General features: G+C 36.7%; 1 protein-coding gene across 1 annotated transcript; it reads right to left on the bottom strand.

Annotated features, from left to right (window-relative positions):
- Positions 1–3153: 3153 nt before the first annotated feature.
- LOC107013295 lies at positions 3154–3696 on the bottom strand. Its single transcript, XM_015213241.1, has one exon. The coding sequence runs from the start codon at positions 3694–3696 to the stop codon at positions 3154–3156; it is 543 nt and encodes a 180-aa protein (XP_015068727.1).
- Between the last annotated feature and the right edge of the window lie 17384 nt (positions 3697–21080).

Below are 21080 nucleotides of genomic sequence, written 5' to 3'. Positions count from 1 at the left end.
TCCTTATCTTCCCCAGACGAGAGGGCAAGTAAAGATGTAAAATCGAGAAATCAAGTAAATTATGTATAAACCGGTGAATGCTAATAGAACGGATTGGTCAAGGAGGCTTGATGATGCTCTTTGGGCTTACCGAACTGCATACAATAACCCCATAGGTATGTCTTCGTAGAAACTTGTATGTGGTAAGGCTTGTCATTTGACAGTCGAGTTAGAGCACAGAGCCATGTGGGCAATGAAGAAATTGAAGATGGATTGGAATGAAGCAGTGGAACAGAGACTTAATGGGTTAACTGGCTAGATGAGTTTCGCCTAAAAGCGTATGAAAGTTCAGCCATCTACAAAGATAAGATAAAGAAGTACCAAGACCAAAAGATTTAAAAGCGAGGATTTGTGGCTGGGGACTTGGTGTTTCTATTCAACTCTAGGCTATGCTTATTTCCGGGAAAACTCAAGTCCAAGTGGACGGGACCATTCCTTCTCACTAATGTGTTTTCACATGGAGCGGTTGAGTTAGAGAATAAGGAAGGTGCAAAGTTCATGATCAACGGGCAAAGGATCATGATCTACCTAGGGCATGCGGAGAATGTCCATGAAGTGATTGAGGCATATTACCTTGATGATGTCTGAGTAATCAAGGATCTGGCATCGTGTTGCGACGTTAAATCAAGTGCTTCTTGGGAGACATCCGAAGGTGGATCCTCTAACCAACAACAGGTTTTTCTTTTCTTTGTAGGAGTAGTTGCATTTTCTTGTTTCGTTTTGTTTTACTCATCCTCACGCTTTATATGTTTTTTATTAGTATTGTCTAGAGATTAGTTTAGGGTATGTGTCTCAAAAGTTTAGAGAAAAACATAAAAAGAAAATCTTAATGGGTGTTCATTGTGCAGGGACCAAAACCAAAATTCTGCAGATAATAGTTTGGTGCCCAGATATACGGACCCCTTCAACGGTCCATCGTTCAATCGAGAGACCGTTGATGGTGTTTGTAAATCCTAGGTTTGACTTGAAATTTTTTCTAAGTGTTGTTGCAATTGACGGTCCAGTCGATGATCCATCGACTGACCCGCAAACCCTTGACGGGGTTTCGTCAGTCCAATAGCTCCAGTGACCTCACCCGACCCGGCCGATATTATTCAAAGAAAAACCGTTCATAAGACTCCAAAATCTATTCAAATTTTTTTCCCAACTGTTTCCCTTCCTTTATTTCCTTCCTTTTTCATCAAAACACCATATTTTCCCGTTCAAAATTAATGATATTCCATCAAAACTCCCAATTCTCCCAAATTCCCAAACCCTCTTCTTCAAAGAGTCTACTTGATTTCTATTTCTTTCTCCGGTCAATGTTCAAGTCGGGCATGTAGGTTGTTGCAAAAAATCACTCCCCCATTCACTACATTACGAACTTCAGGTATTTTGATTCCATTTGCTTGATGAATCCTCGTTCATATTCTGTTGGAAACGAAACTTAGAATGCTGGTCTTGAATTAGGGAAAATTTTTTATGCTTGTGCTTGTTAAAACTTGGGTAAAATGTCCCCTATAGTCTTAATTCCAACCCCTACATTTACGTGTCATCAAGCAGTGAAAACAATCATATGAAACCATCGTGTAGATAAGAACATTCTTCACACAAAATTCAAACATAAATAACAACATACTCATCAAATTGTATGGAATAGACCATAGAAAACACTTACTTTTCATTGAAAATCATAAATCTAGGGTTAGGAAGAAAATCCTTTTCGTAGAGTAAAAATCCTAGCATTTGAAGTTAGTGAAAAACTTATCTTTGAAAGGACCTCTTGGGGAAAGGAATCCCAAGAGTTAAAAACCCATACCTTATAGATGAGGAATCCACGAAAATTGGAAGAAAATCTTGACGTCATCATCTTCTTCCTTAAGCTCTTCTTGTTCTTCAATAGAATTTGGAAAAGAGAGCGTTCTTGAGAGAATGAGAGAAAACTTGTTTGATCTGATTTGGGACGTGTAAAATTTGTCTATAACTGACCTAAAATAAATATATAGTCTTCCTATGAATTACCCAAAAGACCCTCCACTTAAATTGGTCTTTTTAATAACTTAAATTACCAAAAATATGACTTTAACGATTCTGGGAAGTAGTTGCACGTCGCGGGGCTAAATCCGTTATTTTTATTGAACTTCGAGTTGAGGCAGTGAGGTGCGTGTCAGCCTCGCATCGCGAGGTTAACTCTCAATTCTGCCTGTTCGCAGGCTGCCAGGCAGCCTGCCCACCCATTTTTGGGTCCTCCCCAAGGACCCTTCAGGTGGTCCTTGGGGTTTCGTTACTAGACGTTTGGACCCTTTGTACTACATAATACATATACAAGGTCACTTTACAAGTTTTGGACTTCATTTTAAACTTCAAAACCTTCACCAAACATAGGGACGTCAACTAGTTCGAATTAGCTAGTTTCCGGACGTCAAGGTCTTTCTTTGTCATTTTGGCTCTAACCTTTTCTAAATGAGTTTATTAAATAAGTATAGGTCTGTAAACATCATTTTATACATTATTTAATATATTAATCTCTACTCTAAGTCATGGCTTTTCTGAGTGTTACATTAACCCATCCTTAGGAACATTCGTTCTCGAATGACATTAAAATCTTTTGGAGGGTAGGAGTAGACTCAATACTAGGAGCACAACCAATCAACTACATAAAATCATAACGAGTCAAAACTCATAGGAGTATATCACAACTTCTTACAACGCGTACCATAATATTACACCTAGCACTCAATGCATGTTACACAAACATATAAGAGCTACATATTTCATAACACATAGTGAGGAACTTCCATCTCAACGTTTTTATAAGCTAAAATGCGTCAAAGAGTTACCATGAAAATCGTTCTTATCAAGATGGAAACAACAAAACAACAAAATCTCTAGAAAACATATGCATACATATTTCATATAAGTGCAAGAATAGAGTATGAACACATTTTATTAAAACTCTTGTTTGTACGACCTTTACCAAACATGCACCTATTTAGGAAACAAGTCGATTTCATAATCATGCATTACTTTCATAATTAAGATGAATGTCTAACCTTAAGGAGTAAATAGATGAGGGTAGCAGGACTTCCTGTCGGCTTCAGCCTCCCATGTTGCACCCTCAACAAGATGGTTCCTCTATTGAACTTTTAAAGAGGCAACCTCCTTGTTTCTATACTTCTTGACATGGCGATCTAGGATGTCAATCGAAACATCTTCATAGGAGAGGTTCTCATCCACTCCTAAACCATCTATAGGCAGAATGGATACCGGGTCGCCTATGCATTTCTTCAGCATACAAACATGAAAAACCGGATGAACCGAAGCTAGTTCATTAGGTAGTTTCAACTCATAGTCAACCTTCCCAATTCGTTGTAAAATCTCATAAGGACCAACATACCGGGGACTTAACTTCTCCTTTCTAACAAATCTCATCAACCCTTTTATAGGTGAAATCTTCAAGTAGACATGATAACCTATTTCACACTCAAGATCTCTTCTTCGATTGTTGGCATAAGACTTTTGCAGACTATAGGCTGTCTTCAGTCTATCCCTTACGATTCGAACCTTCTCTATAGCTTCATAGATAATCTCTGGGCCACGGAGTGAGGACTTACCAACATCAAACCATCCAACTGGAGATATACACCTTCTAACATAAATATCTTCAAAAGGTGCCATGGAGATGATCGAATGATAGCTATTGTTGTAAGAGAACTCAATCAACGGTAAGTGATCATCCCAACTTCCCTTGAAATCAATTACACAGGATCTTAAAATGTCCTCAAGGGTTTGAATGGTACGTTCCGCTTGACCATCTGTCTGAGGATGAAAAGCAGTACTAAGTTTCACTTCAGTACATAAACCCTTTTGAAAAGCCTTCCAAAAATGAGAAGTGAATTTGGCACTTTTATCCGAAATGATGGACAAAGGAATCCCTTGAAGACTCACAATCTCGTTAATCTAGATCCTTGCATATTCTTCAGCCGTGTAAGTGGACTTAACAGGAATAAAGTTCGCAGATTTGGTCAACCTATCCACAATAACCCATATAGAATCATTTTGCTTTCGGGTTCGAGGCAACCCAATAACAAAGTCTATATTGATAGCTTCCCATTTCCATGTAGGAACATCCATGAGTTGGGTTAACCCACCTGGTTTACGATGCTCATCTTTAACTTGTTGGCAGTTTGGACTCTTAGCAACAAACTCTGCTATGTCCCTCTTTAAACCATCCCACCAATAGACCTCTCTAAGGTCATGATACATTTTTGTGGCACCCAGATGTATAGAATAGCGAGAACAATGGGCTTCTTCCACAATTTCTTTTCTTATATCCCCAACATCGGGCACATAATCTCCCTTGGTACCTATGAAAACCATCCCCTCTTGGGAGAATGACTCATTGAGCTTACAAAGTACCGATTCCTTCAACTGCATCAATAGTGGATCAATATGCTGCTTGGATTTCACCTCCACCACTAATGATGAGTTGGACTTATGATGGACCATGAATCCACAATTTGGAGAATCTCCTAACCGCAAACCTAAGCGAGCCAACCTATGGACATCTTTCAAAAGTTCTTTCTTCTCTTCCTCCACATGAGACACACTACCCATAGTCATTCGACTCAAAGCATCCGCAACCACATTGGCTTTGCCAGGGTGATAAAGGACACTTATGTCGTAATCCTTCAACAATTCCAACCATATTCTCTATCGGAGGTTCAACTCTTTTTGTGTAAACACATATTGAAGACTTTTATGGTCAGTAAACATATCAACATGATAACCATATAAATAATGCCTCCATATTTTCAAGCCAAAAACTACAGCAGCTAACCCAAGATCATGGGTTGGGTAATTCCTCTTATGAACTTTGAGTTTCCTGAAGAAGAAGAAATAACCTTTCCATGTTGCATGACAACACATCCCAAGCCCACTCGGGAAGCATCACAATACACAACAAAGCCTTCATTGCCCTGCGGTAAGGTCAACACCGGTGCGGAGGTAAGCTTATCTTTCAACTGTTGAAAACCTTTCTTACAAGCTTCTGACCACTCAAACTTCACCTTATTTTGGGTCAAAGCTTTCAAAGGAGAAGCAATGGACGAAAATCCATCAACGAATCTTCTATAGTAGCCGGCTAGAACAAATAAAACTACTTATGTCTATAGGAGTCAAAGGTCTAGGCCAATTTCTGACCGCATCCGTCTTCTACGGATCAACCTCTACACCCTGACCAGAGATAATATGGCGAAGAAACGCAACCGACCTTAACCAAAACTAACATTTGCTAAATTTGGCATAAAGTTGGTGTTCTTTGAGGACTTGCAAGGCTAATCTCAAGTGACCCTCATGCTCATCTTATTCTTGGAGTATATAAGAATATCATCAATGAACACAATCACAAACGAGTCGAGGTAATCTTAGAAAACTCTATTCATTAGGTCCATGAATGCCTCCGTGGAATTCATTAACCCAAAAGACATAACTAGGAATTCATAGTAACCATATCTAGTTCGAAAAGCTATTTCGGGAACATCTTAACCTAAGTTGGTGAATCCCGACCTTAAGTCAATCTTGGAAAAATAGCTAGCAACTTGGAGTTGATAAAATAAATCATCAATCCTAGGGAGAGGATACTTGTTCTTTATGGTGAACTTATTGAGTTGGCGATAATCAATGCACATTCTAAGGGACCCATCCTTCTTCTTAAAAAACAATACTGGAGCACCCCATTGAGAAATACTAGGTTGAATAAAACCCTTGTCTAGTAAATCCTTGAGTTGTAGCTTCAACTCTTTCAATTCAGCAGGAGCCATCCTATATGGAGGAACTGAAATGGGATTCGTATGCGATAATAAATCAATGCAAAAGTCAATATCCCGTTTGGGAGGAACTACTAGAAGGTCATTTGGAAAAACCTCTGGAATTCTCTCACTAGAGGGACTGACTCAATAGAAGGAATTTCACATTCTAGCTCCTTAACTTTTACCACATGGTATAAACAACCCTTGCCTATTATCTTACAAGCTTTCAAACAAGAAATGATTTGACCCCTTTGCATAATTTCCCCCTTTCATCTCTAGAATAGGTTTATTAGGGAATTTAAATTTCACGAGCATCGTTATACAATCTATGGAAGAAAAACAATCATGAATCCAATCCATACCCAACATGATTTCAAAATCAAACATGTCAGTTCTACCAGATCAGAAAGAGTTAGTTTATTGGGCAGCATCATATGACATTTCCTATACTCTTTTGGAACTACAGAGTCACCCATTGGGGTACAAACTTAAAAGTGTTCAAGCAAAACATCAGGAAGTGCATCAAACTTCCTATCTACCCTAGGTCTAATAAAAGAAAGAGTATCACCTAGGCCAAGCAATGCATAGACATTAACAAAGAAAACTTGTAACATACCCGTCACAATGTTGGGAGAGCTTTCTTGTTCACCCCTAGCCTTGAGTGCATAGATCCGGTTCCTTTTTGGATCTTCAAATTTTGGATTGCTTGGTTTAGCTTGACCATTCCCCTTGCCTTGGCTTGTCACATTAGGATAATCCTTCACCATATGACCACCCTTGCCACAACCATAGCAACTATTAGTCCCAACAAGACATTCACCCACATGTTTCTTATCACACTTACCACAAGTTGGTCTCTCTTTTGGTGGATCAGCATTTCTCCCCCTTTGAGGTTTAGGATTAGATTCTCTATCATTGCGATTCTTTGATAAATTAGAAAGGAACCTTGTTTGAAAACCTTTTCTTAAACTTAGGATTGTCTTGAACATCAAGCCTACTCTTAGAAAAACACCTTTCGAATGATTTGCCCTCTTAGCTTCCCTATTTCTCTTCGGTAGATGACTTTCCTCAACATGTTGAGCATGAACCATCAACCTATAAAGATCCATATTTGTCATGAAGCATGGCTGCACAACATTCTTCTTCAAGACCTTCAGACACACCTGTTACAAAACGACTCATGTCATCCCTAGAATTAGAAACCAAAGAGGAAGAATATTTGGACAGATTAATGAATTTCAAGGAGTGTTTCTTAACACTGATACCTCCTTGACGAAGGTTGATGAAATCCTCTACCTTATATTCCCTTTGTTCCCTTGGAAATAATCTGTCAAGAAAGGAATTATATGCTAAAAGACACACAAAGTGTCAAAGCTCTAGAGGCACGACATAGGAGTATCAAGAACAGAGAAGTTTTCTAGTCATCACATAGCCTCTCATCCATAATTGTGGCGCGCTTCACAACCATGAACAAAACACCAGGTAATGTGGTTTAGTAAGACATTGATCCTAAGGATATTAAACCATATGCTCTGATAAAAAACTTGTCACACCCGGAGCGCATACCCTAGATGAGATCAGCGTCGTCGTCGTCTTAGAGGACTCAGACAAGACCTTAGCATTCGTCATAACATGTATCAGTAAAAATTGCAGAAAATTTGAACATGAAGATTCTATTTGAAGTATACTTAGACTTCATACTTATCATTCATAAACCATATGATATTCTACGAAATTTTTCTCATATATATAAAACAATCTAAGAGTACAAATCTGGACTTAGCCAATAAATAGTCAATATGCCATATAGGCCTTAATACAGAAGAATCCAAGAAACATGATGGAAATAGGATATTCCTAATATTTGCTGAAGTCTTCATAATCTGGAAAAATAAATAATATCGTCCCGAACATGAGGACCTACCAAGGGTTGGTGAAAGATTTCCAAGCTTCTTCAAATCGACCTCCTTAAACTTCAATGGCCGGAACCTATAGTTGTAGTAATATAAAGTAATGGGGTTAGTACACCAACTGTACTAAGTATGGGCATATACACATAACACATAAGGACATGCATGAAAAAGGATCATTTATAATATCTTTAGAAAAAATGCTAAGTCATATGAAAGTCTTCAATTCACATACCGTATAGCATACACAAGTTAAGGATTCCATCAACATAGAGCATGAGCGTAAGCAAAGACATATTAAATTTTCATATTCAATAGATCACGTAAAATAGAATGCAAAACACTTACCAATGATCCCATCCCCAACCTACTGGTTCAATGGTCATGTGAAGCCCCATAACCCCACACAACCAAGTAGATAAGATAGGAGACCACGAGTAAGCTTTGATTCATATAAATTGTAACATAAGCAGTCATCACTTCTTTTAACAATATAACCCGACAACATATTCATCATAAACACCAATATCATATAAAAGTAACATCATGTATCATAAACATCATACACTTTCATGTTATCAAATTACATAAGAACAATCTCCTAGGATTTTCTCTTAGAGTCAACTTGTGCAATGTCTAGGTAGAGTCCCATACCCCTACCTCTACTAAGTAGACTCCTCAAGTCACCCTAGTCAACGTTCATTTACTTGTCTTTCATTTTTACATGAGGGAAGCCTTAACCAACATAGACCATGTGAGCTAAACATGGAATTCGGTGTCATAAAACCCCACCAAAAAAAGGTGGTCTACAGGCCAAAGTAGAACCGAACTTGACATATCTTTCTAGGTGGATCCACTAGCTAGATCCTATGGTGGCAACATAGTTCAAGAAGTAGGAGATGTATTAGAGACCCATAGTTCCACATTACATGGCAGCCTCTATCTCAAGAGAGTCATTGTGAACCTACCTTCCTGCTAGGAAAGGGACACCTCTCATATCTAGTTCATCGGTACTTAAACATGATCATGATATCTTTATGATTAGATGAGAATTTCCTTTCAGTCTAACCCTTTGTTTGTGAGATTAACATAACATGGTCATCTTGTGTAAAGCATACAAGAGAATGTAGTAACTTACAATTTTCGTATTCTTATCATGATCTCACAAATAACATGTTAATAGCCCAACATATCCACATAGAAAAATCATACATACTTTCACAACATATCATCAGGATTTATAGGCTAACATAAACATTGTAGAGTAATCACAACTTTAGAAGACTTACCACTTGCTTCCAAGAACCTTATTCGAGAACTAGTTCAACTTACAACATTCATAATCATAACATAGTGAAATACTGAATATCATAATCAAGAACAACTCTTCAAATCATGTACACGATCAATGCATAATGTAGGATAAGGGAGAGGGTCATTTAAGAGTTCCTTCTAGTCTTAATTCCAATACCTATGTTTACGTGTCATCAAGCAGTGGAAACAACCACTTGAAACCATCATGTATATAAGAACATTCTTCACAAGAAATTCAAACATGAATAGCAACATACTCATCAAATCGTTTGGAATAGACCACAGAAAATACTTACTTTTCATTGAAAATCATAAATCTATGTTTAGGAAGAAAATCCATTTCGTAGAGTAAAAACCCCAGTATTTGAAGTTCTTGAAACCTTATCTTTGAAAGGAACTCTTAAAGAAAGGAATCCCAAGAGTGAAAAACCCATACCTTATAGATGAAGAATCCACAAAAATTTGATGAAAATCTTGAGGTCATCGTCTTCTTCCTTAAGCACTTCTTGTTCTTCAATGGAGTTTGGAAAAGAGAGCGTTCTTGAGAGAATAAGAGAAAACTTGTCTGATCTGATTTGTGACGTGAAAAGTTGTATAAGACTGACCTAAATATAATATAGAGTCTTCCTAGGAATCACCCAAAAGACCCTCCACCTAAATGAGTATTTTTAATAAGTTAAATTACAAATAAATACGACATTAACGATTTTGAGAAGTAGCTGCGCGTCGCGGGGATAAATCCCATCATTTTTATTAAATTTTGAGTTGAGGCAATGAGGTTAATGTCATCCTCGCGTCGTAAGGTTGCCTCTCAAATCATGAGGAAGAACACCTCGTGAGGAACGCGCATCGCAACCTGTTCCTTCAATTCTACCTGTTCGCAGGCTGTTAGGAAGCCTTCCCACCCATGTTTAAGTCCTCCCCAAGGAACCTTCAGGTGGTCCTTGGGGTGTCGTTACCAGACATTTGGATACTTTGTACTGCATACTACCTATAAAAAGTCATTTTACAAGTTTTGGAGTTCATTTGAAGCTTCAAAACCTTCACAAAACATAGGGACGTCAACTAGTTCGAATTAGCTAGTTTCTGGACGTCAAGGTCTTTCTTAGTCGTTTTGGATCTAACCTTTTCCAAATAAGTTTATTACATTAATATAGGTACGGAAACATCATTTTAAACATTATTTAATATATTAAACTCTAGTGTAAGACATGGAATTTCTGGAGTGTTACAAAATTGAAACCCTAAGGATGAAGAAATGGTCTTTTAATTGTTTATATGTATTGGTTAAACTTGTATAGGTCTAAAAGGTGTCAAAATTTGATAGTTGAAACAAGGGACTTAAATCAGTCTCAGGCCAGCAGCACGAGTGTCACGGCCCATAAGTACACCCTAGAAGATAGAGCATCCTTGTGTTGTCACACGTCAAATGAGACTTCAAGAAGTCTCATCTGAGACTCTTGTATCATTCATTGCATAATAACCATATTAAAATGAGCAAGAATTTAAAACTTTCTTCACACACGAATAACTCTTTAATAACCAATATGCAAGCGGAAGACTTACATTTAAAACATTAAGCCTTTACAACATTTCTTTGAACCATCTAAACTTTAGAGTATACAACACTTGGGACTAATCTCATACATGACATATAATTAAGACTAAAACGTAAAGGAAAACATGTGGATATTAACCTCGAATCGATGAGGACGCACCAATACTTCATCTTCAACTCTTAGAAACCTATCCATCCTCCATGGCATATCAAGACTTACAATTCCCTACACTTTAGTCAAAGAGGGAAACAAAGGGGTTAGCACATTAGATGCACTAAGTATGGAAGCCATGCAAAAACCATGAAAAAGGAACATTTAGTAAATCACATGCTTTTCATGAATTTTGATTAAAACATTATTCTATAATCATAATAACAACATTTAACAACTTAAAAAAAACATAAGAAATCATTTAAGCGAATAGTCACATTTTTTGGATATATTACAATAAGGTCACTTCACTGTATAATGAACTTCTTCACTATAGAGTTAAATTCTTCACTTTTACAGTGAAGTTCCCTAGCTTCACTTTGCACACCTTTTAGCATATTATTCCATCACTAAAATATATCCTAAGACTCATTTAAGTAATACAAAGAGAGACTGCCCATACACCATCTCTAGGCACACCTAAATGATCCTTAAGACCACCCATAATGAGATCAACATACATTTATAAGACATCAAACATTTGAAATGAGATCCTCCTACCAAAGGTGATTCTAAGGTTCAATTGAGTGAATTGTGAAGCGACTGCCCATACAATCCCTTACACACACACTAAAGAGTTCATATAGATTACCTAATATACAATCGTTCACACTTAATAAATTAGTGTGCATATAACATGACATTTTTCCCTCAAAGGTTATCAAAAGACTTATGTAAATAAGTCAAGAAGATAATGTCCATGATTAACCTCTTCAAGATTACCTAAGTAATCCTTATGAACCTATGTTTGGATCATGTCTACATAAACAACGTCTTCCCTAGCTTGAGTCATTCTTAAGAATTATCTAAGTAAGACACAAAGTTACCATTCCTATGGCCCCTTCACACATAAACTAGACAACCCTTAACTACTATAGGCAAGTACTTATTCAACTAACATACTTTCTTTATTAACTTAAGTCATCACATTCATTAGTTCATTTAAGACTCATTCATCACATACGAACATTCAAGTAATGTTCTTGAAAAAGACCTATGGACTCCAACTAACACCTTCAAAGCCTATTGTGCAAAGTCTAGATAGCGTCCTATACCACTACCTAAACTTCATAGAACTTCTCTAATGCTAGTAGGTATCACACATGATGAGAATAGGCAATAATCGACATAACCCATTGTAGAAAACCATGGAATCAAGAGTTCTAACCTAATCAGATGAGGGTGTTCTACTTTCCAATGATAGAACTTGGACACATCCCATGTAGGAACATGGTTAAGGAATATGAAGGGCATGCTTTGTATTCTAGTCTAATCCTTTAACTAAAACTACTTCTCTTACCATGCTCAGTCGGTGCTATCCTTTGTTCTCATTGAGTAATTTATATTAAAGGTTCATATAAAGAGGTTCCACATGAAGTTCATAGCCCAATCACATCTACCCTAACAAAGAGGTCGTCTTAGGGCTAACATCCAATGGCGACAAGAAGCTCATCATGACTTTCTTAAGGTTTGATGTCATTCCATTCAAGCCAATCAACTTTAAGTCTATTATTCCATTACTTGAAGGATACCATTACGACTTTCGACTTCAATATTTATAACCTTACCGCTAGTTCAAGGTTTCACATAAAGAACCTCATAACATCATTCAAGGTCACATGTCATTCATACATACAAGACTAAGACAATTTAGCATCCTAAGTCAAGACATCTCATATTCACATTCATACATGCATCAAGTAAGGGACACAAGTCAACCAAGACAAGACGCAACATACTTCACTTTAATACATATTACATGTCATTCTTTAAGCCACTTAGGAATAACCATTTTCATATTTACGTCATCCAATACACTATCATATCATCATCAATAACCATCATAGACTTATATAGTCAAGTAGGAACAACCATGCATCAACACTGAAGACTACACATATAAGCACATAGTCTTAGTCTACATGATTTCCTAACAGACATAGAGAGAAAAAATACCTTCACATTACTTCACATATAGATAGATGTACTCATACTTCACATAAAATAACTACACAAATCATCATAATTATTCAAGTAGTGCCGACAAGGCCATGATCATCATTTTGCATAAAGTAACGCCGACAAGGCCACATCAATTCACATAGCACCGCAACCATAAGGGGACCATACAAATTACAACATAATTGATGTCTAATTAACATAAATTAAAGGGAATTCGGACATAATACTTCCCATTCAATCTCACCTCTTAAATCCACAGCTAAACCATCCAATTCAATACCAATAGTGTCACGTCCCGAAACCACACCCTAGAAGTTAGGAGCAATCTCGGATTGCAATAAGTGTACTTGACCTCTTTGAGGCGTTGTACAAGACCTTACATATCATTCATCACATAAGCATAATGAAAAGTAGTGCGGAATTAAAACTTTATACAAAACATATCATAGTCTTTAAAAATTCTTTCATATAAAATCGTAGGAAATACTAAGTCTCAATCTCATCAAATATAAGACATGAGAATACTTTTGGGGCACGGCCCATATACAATACTAATACAGAAATACTTAGTCTATTACAATACTTCTAATAGAAAAAATAAAAGACGTCTATTCTCTCGAATCAAATGAGGACATACTTCGAGTTCTCTTGAACGATGCTACGGTCAAAGTCTTCTTTCCCAAATGAACCTCACCTACCAACAACTATAGATATGGATAAAAGCATGCCTTAGTACAACCAAATGTACTAAGTATGGCATAATGTATGAAAATCATGAATACGGATATTTATTAGAAATATGCATCTTTTCATCTAAAAATCATATTATAATCATAAGAGAAACATTCACCAACTTAAAAACACATAAGATTTAAGAAACTAAACACATTTTTGAGCTACCCTTACAGTAAACTCAACTCACTGTACAGTAAAGGAATTCACTGTTACAGTGAAGTTGTCTGCTTCTTCTTTAGACACTTCTTAACGTGTAGTCTTCTCACTAAAAGCTATCCTAAGACCCAATTAAGCAACACATAGAGAGACCCCCCATACAACCTCCCTAAGAATACCTAAATGACTTTCAATAATACTCATAATAATACATACTTACAAGACATCAAACATATCAACATATAGTTAATACGACATTCCTGACCAAAGGCTACCAAAAGACTTAATTAAGTAAATCAAGAATATAACGTCCATGATTGACCTCTTCAAGACTACCTAAATAATTTTTAAGGTTACTTATGTTTAGATCATGTCCAGATAATCAACATCTTTCCTAACTAGAGTCTTTCTTAAGACTCATCTAGCTAAGATACGAAGTTACCATTCCTATGTCCCCTTCACACCTTAACTAAACAACCCTTAACAACTCTAGATAAGTACTTATTAAATTAACATACTTTCTTAACTTAAGTCACTATATCATTAGTTCATTTAGAAGACATTTAAACATAAAGGAAATTCAAGCAATGGTCTTAGACAAGATCTCGGAACTCCCAATAACACCTTCAAAGCCTATAGTGCAATATCTAGATAGCGTCCCATACCACCACATAAGCTTCATAGAACTTCTCTAATGCTAATAAGTATTGCATATGATTCGAATAGGCAATAACCGACATAGACCATGATAGCAGACAGGGAATCCGGATTTCTATCCTACTCCGATGAGGTTTTTCTACTTGCCAATGGTAGAACATAGACACATCCTATGTAGGCACATGGTAAAGGAATATAAAGGGCATGCTTTGCATTCTTCTCTCATTCTTTGACTAAAACTATTTCCCTTACCATACTCACTCGGTGCTAGCCTTCTTTCTCATAGAGTAATTTACACTTAAGGGTTCCATATCAAGTTCATAACCCAATCACATTTACCATACCAAAGAAAGGTCCACTAGGGCTACCATCCAATGGCGACAAGAAGCTCATGATGACTTTCCTAAGATTAATATGATGCCATTCCGGCCAATTAATCTTAAGTCAATCATCCCTTTACATTGAAGGATACCATTACGTCTTACGACTTCAACATTCTTAACCTTAACACTAGGTTCAAGGATTCACATAAAAGACCCTCTTAACTTCATTTAAGGTCACGTTTCATCCATACATTCACGACTAAGAGTCTTTAGCATCCTATGTAAAGACACCCAGTATTCTCATTCATACATACATCAAGCAAGGGACGCAAATCAACCAAGAAAAGACACCACATACTTCACTTTAACTTACATTACATGCCATCATAAATGTGACCACCATACACTATCACACCATCATAAATGTGACCACCATACACTCAGATAGTCAATTAGAAATAACAAAGTATAAACCCTAAGACTATTCACAAAAGGTCAAAGTCATAGTCTATCATGGTCAACTAAGATAACATGAATCGAAAAACACATATATGACTTCATATGTAGATAGATATTGTAATACTTCACATAATAAACTACACAAATAGCCACATTAGTTCAAGTAGTTGCTGACAAGGCCATGATCATCATAATACATAAAGTAACGCCGACAAGGCCACATCAATAGCAAGTAAAGCACATAACACCGCAACCATAAGTGGACCATACCAATAACAACATAATTGAGGTATAATTATCATAAAAATAAAGGAAATAGGGAAGTGTACCACCATTCCATCCTCAACACCTCAATTCGATGCTAAATCATCCAATTCAACACAATAAGGCCCTTACAAATGGCAATGAACAATAAATCATTATAGAAACTATGATAATCAATGAAATTAGGTCAATTCAATAAATATTATGAATCTAATACAACATAGATATCAATTTATTACAACCATTACATCATTAGACAGCCGATAGAAATCTAAACCATAATTCATCAACATTAGATCAATATCAAGTAACCCAAAACATAGTCAAAAACTAGGGTTATTCCAATTCATGGGTTCATAGGTAACTTAGGTTAAAATTATCAATAGAATAAATATTTAATCCATAATAAAGGTTTAAAAAACAATTGATGCAAGCACTCATGGTAGAATCATGAAATTAGACAATTCAACTTTGAAAACTTCAGAAAACTTCTTGAGAGTTGGGCTCCTTGATGAAGAGAGTTTCAAGGATCAAAATACATACCTTTATGAAGTTAATTATTCACTTTGATGAATAATCTCCACTCAATTCAACAATCCATGCTCTTCCTTGACTTTTGACTTCAATGGAGTCTTAAGGAATTTCTAAGGGATTTTGGGGTTTTGATTTGAAAGAATGAATTATTCCAAGTGTTAAAAACTTAAATAGACACTTAAAATACCCAAAATAACCTTAAGGAACCGCCAATACTCTTATTTGGAAGTGGTTTGAAATTACAACTTCATCCTTCACTTAACAGTAAAGTTGCACGCAGGGACAACTTCACAGACTGAAGGGCCATCGATGGCCCGTTTCTTGATCAACGGACAGTTCTTTGGTCCGTGGTCTGGGACTGAGGCTTTTCCTTGTTCCCTTATTTACCTAGTCTAAGTCCATGTTACAAGACCCAACCAACGGGGCGTCTATTGACCCAATCGGCGTCGACTGCCTCCGTGGTTTGGGCTGTCTTGGGCAGCCTTGACACCAACTTTGGGTCCTTCCTCAAGGACCCTTGGATGGTCCAAGGGATGTTTTTCCCCTGATGTTTCCAACCCAAACATGACCGTCTATAAGTTTAGGACCTCTCACATGAATTTTACCCAAAATTAACACGTAAAACTCAACGAAACATGCTTAGGCACAAGGTCATTTAAAGGCAACATTTTCGAACGTCGTGGACGTTCTTGGACGTTTGCCTCCAAATTCCATGAAATTCAACACACTGCCTGTATGCATCATAATAACTCATTTAAGGACCTTATAACCTCATGATAACACATAAGCACATAGAACCACATATGAGGCACATAGGTGACTTAATCGTCGAACGTCTTAGTCGTCCCTTGACGTTTGACTTCCAATGCACCTAACCTCTTAGAAACTTCCTCAATACCATATTTTATTCCTATTTAGTACCTTAGACCACAATGACTAACATGTTAGTCTCTATTTCACCAAAGTCATTTTCCGGGTCTTACATTCTTCCCCACTTAGACAACGTTCGTTCTCGAATGACACTTGTCACTCTCCGAACACTTCCAAGAATAGAGGTTCAACTAGAAGCTAATAACCATACCATACAACACAAAATCAAGAACAAAGCATCAATTTCACATAGGAAAGAGATTCACAACACACAGCAAACTAGAAAACAAATCTACAACTCCTTATGTTACAAAAATCACATGCTTCATTCCAAATAATGAAAACTGATTTTATATTCAATATCATCATAATATACATCAGTTATATTACAACAATTTTAGACAAAAGAACAAATTAGTCAAATTTCAAAAATCTTCATAATGAAAGGGCAGCCTTTATGGTGATTTCAACAAATTTTTCCAAAAATGCAATTTTTAGGCAATTTATGATAGAAACAAGTTAATATGCAAGGTAACACCATATAAAATCATGTTACAACATGATCATAACTTCATAACACGCACAATGCAAGAAATTAATGAAATTCAATTTCAACAAAACCCCTAAACATCATGCACAAGCAACATGCAATATACTTCTATGACTTTCTATCCCATATAATAACCATACTCCCCCACTTAGAATGAATTCATAACACTTAAAAGGAATGCAAGGACTTACCCTCATCATCATCACTATTACCCGACTTATCTCCTCTAGTCCGGAGTGCATAGAAGCGCCTCTTTGTTGGAGCATAATCCTTTGGAGCACTAGGAGCAACTTTCTTACCCTCTCTTACTTTAGAAGCAATGTTAGGACAATCTCTCGCCTTGAGTCCTTCCTTACCACAACCATAGCAACTCCCGGTACCCAATAGACACTCACCATAATGTTTTTTGCCACAAGTGACACATGTAGGTTTGACATTTTGAGAACCACCTCCTTTCTCCAATTTCACCCTAGCAATAGGTCCATCTTGAGTTTGAGCCCTCTATTTGACCCTAGGTTGCCATTGAACACTGGCACCACTCCTTTTCAAGCTTCTATCCATCCTCCTAAGTTTAGATTCTACAATTGATTGGGCATACACCATGAGTCTAGGTAAGGTCATATCATCATGTAGCATCGCTGCACGACATTCTTCCCTCACTAGATCAGCCACACCCATCACAAAACGACTCATTTCATCCCTTGGATTTGACACAAAAGGTGAGCATATCTAGATAACATAGAGAACTTCAAAGAGTATTCCTCAACACTCATATTGCCTTGCTTGATATTGATAAACATCTCTACCTTAACTTCCCTCATCTCACAGGGAAAGTACTTATCGAGAAAAGCTTTCTTAAATTCCTCCAACTCAACAGGACCTGACTCCTCCGGCCTATTATCCTTCCATTGAGTGTACCATATTTGGGACTTGATCACCTTGAGCAACTTGAGGAACTTTATCAACTTCCTCAACTTGCTCAACTTGAAGAGGAATCTCCTCTCGAAAATCATTCTCCTTAACTCTCTTAGTCGGTGTCCTCGTCGTATTTATCTTCCTAGAAACACAAGGAAAACCATAATAAAAGAGTACTCATAACATTTACTCTACGGCACGACATAGGAGTAAAAAGTAAGGGAAACTCTATCATCCTATGGTCTCCCGCCCATAGATAAGTCACGACTCACACCGATGGACAAGACTCTACTAGACGTGACTTGATGAGAATTTTGATTCCTAATATTACTTTCATAACCTATGCTCTGATACTAATGTCAAACCCAAAATCTAGACCCCAGATGATACCGGCGTCGTTAAACTCTCAGAGGTCGCAAACGAGCTTTTTCTTAGCTATCATCACAATAATACCGTTAAATTTCAAGAAAATTTAAAACATTTTTATACTTATTAAAGTGTACTCAGACATCATATAATTACTTCATAAGAGTGATATACTAATAAGCTCAAACTAAACAACCATCTATCAATAGAGTAAACAATTGAAATAAGTAATCATAATATTAATAATAGTTTGCCAAATGGCCATATTACAAAGCTTGAACAAATGATTGAAAGGAAACGCTAAGGAAAACATCCACTAGCTATGTCTAATGTACTAAAGCTATAAAGAAAACGTAGCATCCTCGAACTCAAGAGGACCTACCAAAGGTCTGGAGATACTAGTCCGAACCGCTTCAACGAATCTTCATTCCTCTTCAAGAACCTGCACCTATAAAAATTGTAATAGTATGGAGGTTAGTACACACTTTTACTAAGTATGGGTGTATGCACATAAACAAATAAGGACTATGCATGAACAAGGAAATCTCTTCCTATAGCAACATGCCGTTTCTGGAAAGTGAAGTCACTTGACTTTCCTAATTCGTTATTTATGAATCATGCTATGAATATGACATATTTTAATGCATTTAATGCATCCGACTAATTTTGTATATGAACACAAGACCTTGGAATCATGAATATAAATTTAGAACAACTCAAACAAAACATAATAATTTTTCTCCCTTATGCGGAGAGCTTCTTCTCCCATGCCTTAGTTTATTTTTCAGTTTTTTTAATTGTTGTTGTTGTGTAGTTCAATGATCTCATTTGATCCTATGTTTTACTTATAAGTGCAATGATTCATTTTGGTCCCACACCTACAATGAATCGAGCAAGTAATCCGAAGGACTAAGGAAATGATTTGACTATAATTGGGCATGAAGTCTTTAGAAGCCAATCTTTTGGCTATGCCCATTACTCGTTCATTTGCATAATATAAGGAGTCATTATAAGCCAATGTTTATCTTTGTTAGCATAAGCCAATAACTTTTAGAACTTCATTCTTATCAAACACTGATGAATTTATATACTTATGCTTTTTCTTACTTAGTTCACTTTGAACTTACATCTCTTCTTCTTTCTTTCTTACTTTCATAAAGAAATATTTAGCATTAAGATCATGTGAGCTAACATGAAATCCAGTGTCTTCCCCACACCGAAAAGAGGTGGTTCAGCGGTAAAAGTGAACCTAGATCATGTGAGTTAACATGAAATCCAGTGTCTGCCCCACACTGAAAAGGGGTGGTTCACCGACTAAAGTGAAACCAAGTCTAGTGTCTCCCCCACATCGAAAAGAGGTTGTTCACGGCTAAAGTGAAACCGACTACTTTATTGAACATTTAATCGACATAGATTTCATTCGAGATAAACATGAAATCCATTCTTGAGCATAAACCAAACTTTCACTAAACACTAGTCATGAGAATATCATTAGCCAATTCAATTAACTCAAAATGATTTTCATCTTCTCGAACACAATTAGACATTACAACACTTCTTATCTCATGTAAATAATACTCTAATCATACGGATCTAGCCTATAGGTCTCTTTCGACATTATCAAACCAAGAAACCTGCACATAATGATCAATTAGCACCACATACCATAAACATGCTTGATATTTACATTATACATACTATTAAAATCGGAAATAGGGAGAACTAGGGAGATGAACATTTGTTTCATTGGGAACAACCCTAGTTTCGTTTTGTTGTATTCAAAACGTTTGAAAGCCTCTTGGAGAAAGGAATCCAAGAGTGAAAACCCATTCCTTACTGTAGAATTCAATCTACGAATATCACCTTTAACTTTGCACGAAAAATCATGAAGAATAGCCTTGAATCGCCTAAGAGAACTCGAGAGTATTTTCTATTTTTTCGTACGTTTTGCTCACTGTTTTCAGTCGTGAGTTTCTAGTGGATGAACGTGAGGCTAAGTATTACGAATATATATTTACTAATTCAACTTAGGCTAACTATGTTTATTATATAAATCAATTAGCTAATTACCAGAACTCCCCTCCTAAATTGACTAAAAATAGGAGAGCATTTGACTTAGCAAAATCTAATAGTTTTTCTAAGGGTCTAGACCTTGACTTTGATTTTTAATTAACTAATTATGTTGCTAATTTAATTCATTAAGTGACCTAGGGTAATTAATAAAGTATGCCTAAGTCACTAGGATAATAACCAACCCCTTTGGACCATCCTAGGTTAGGTACTAGGATGTTTCTTTAGTTAGTTACTAGGCTAGTGTCACCCGGTTAGGTCTTAGGTTGTCGGGTGCACTAGTTAGTTTATTTTTGTTTGTCCTAGGTTAGTTAGATAATTAGGTAAGTCATATAGAGCATAGAGTTTGTTAGGAATCCAGGCCCCACATGACTTGAGTCGTGCGCGCGCCTGCCCCC

The sequence above is a fragment of the Solanum pennellii genome, chromosome 3, assembly GCF_001406875.1.
Source record: "Solanum pennellii chromosome 3, SPENNV200".
Classification (NCBI taxonomy): Eukaryota; Viridiplantae; Streptophyta; class Magnoliopsida; order Solanales; family Solanaceae; genus Solanum; species Solanum pennellii.
The sequence above is the reverse complement of the archived record's forward strand: the minus strand, read 5'-3'. Positions and strand labels throughout refer to the sequence as shown.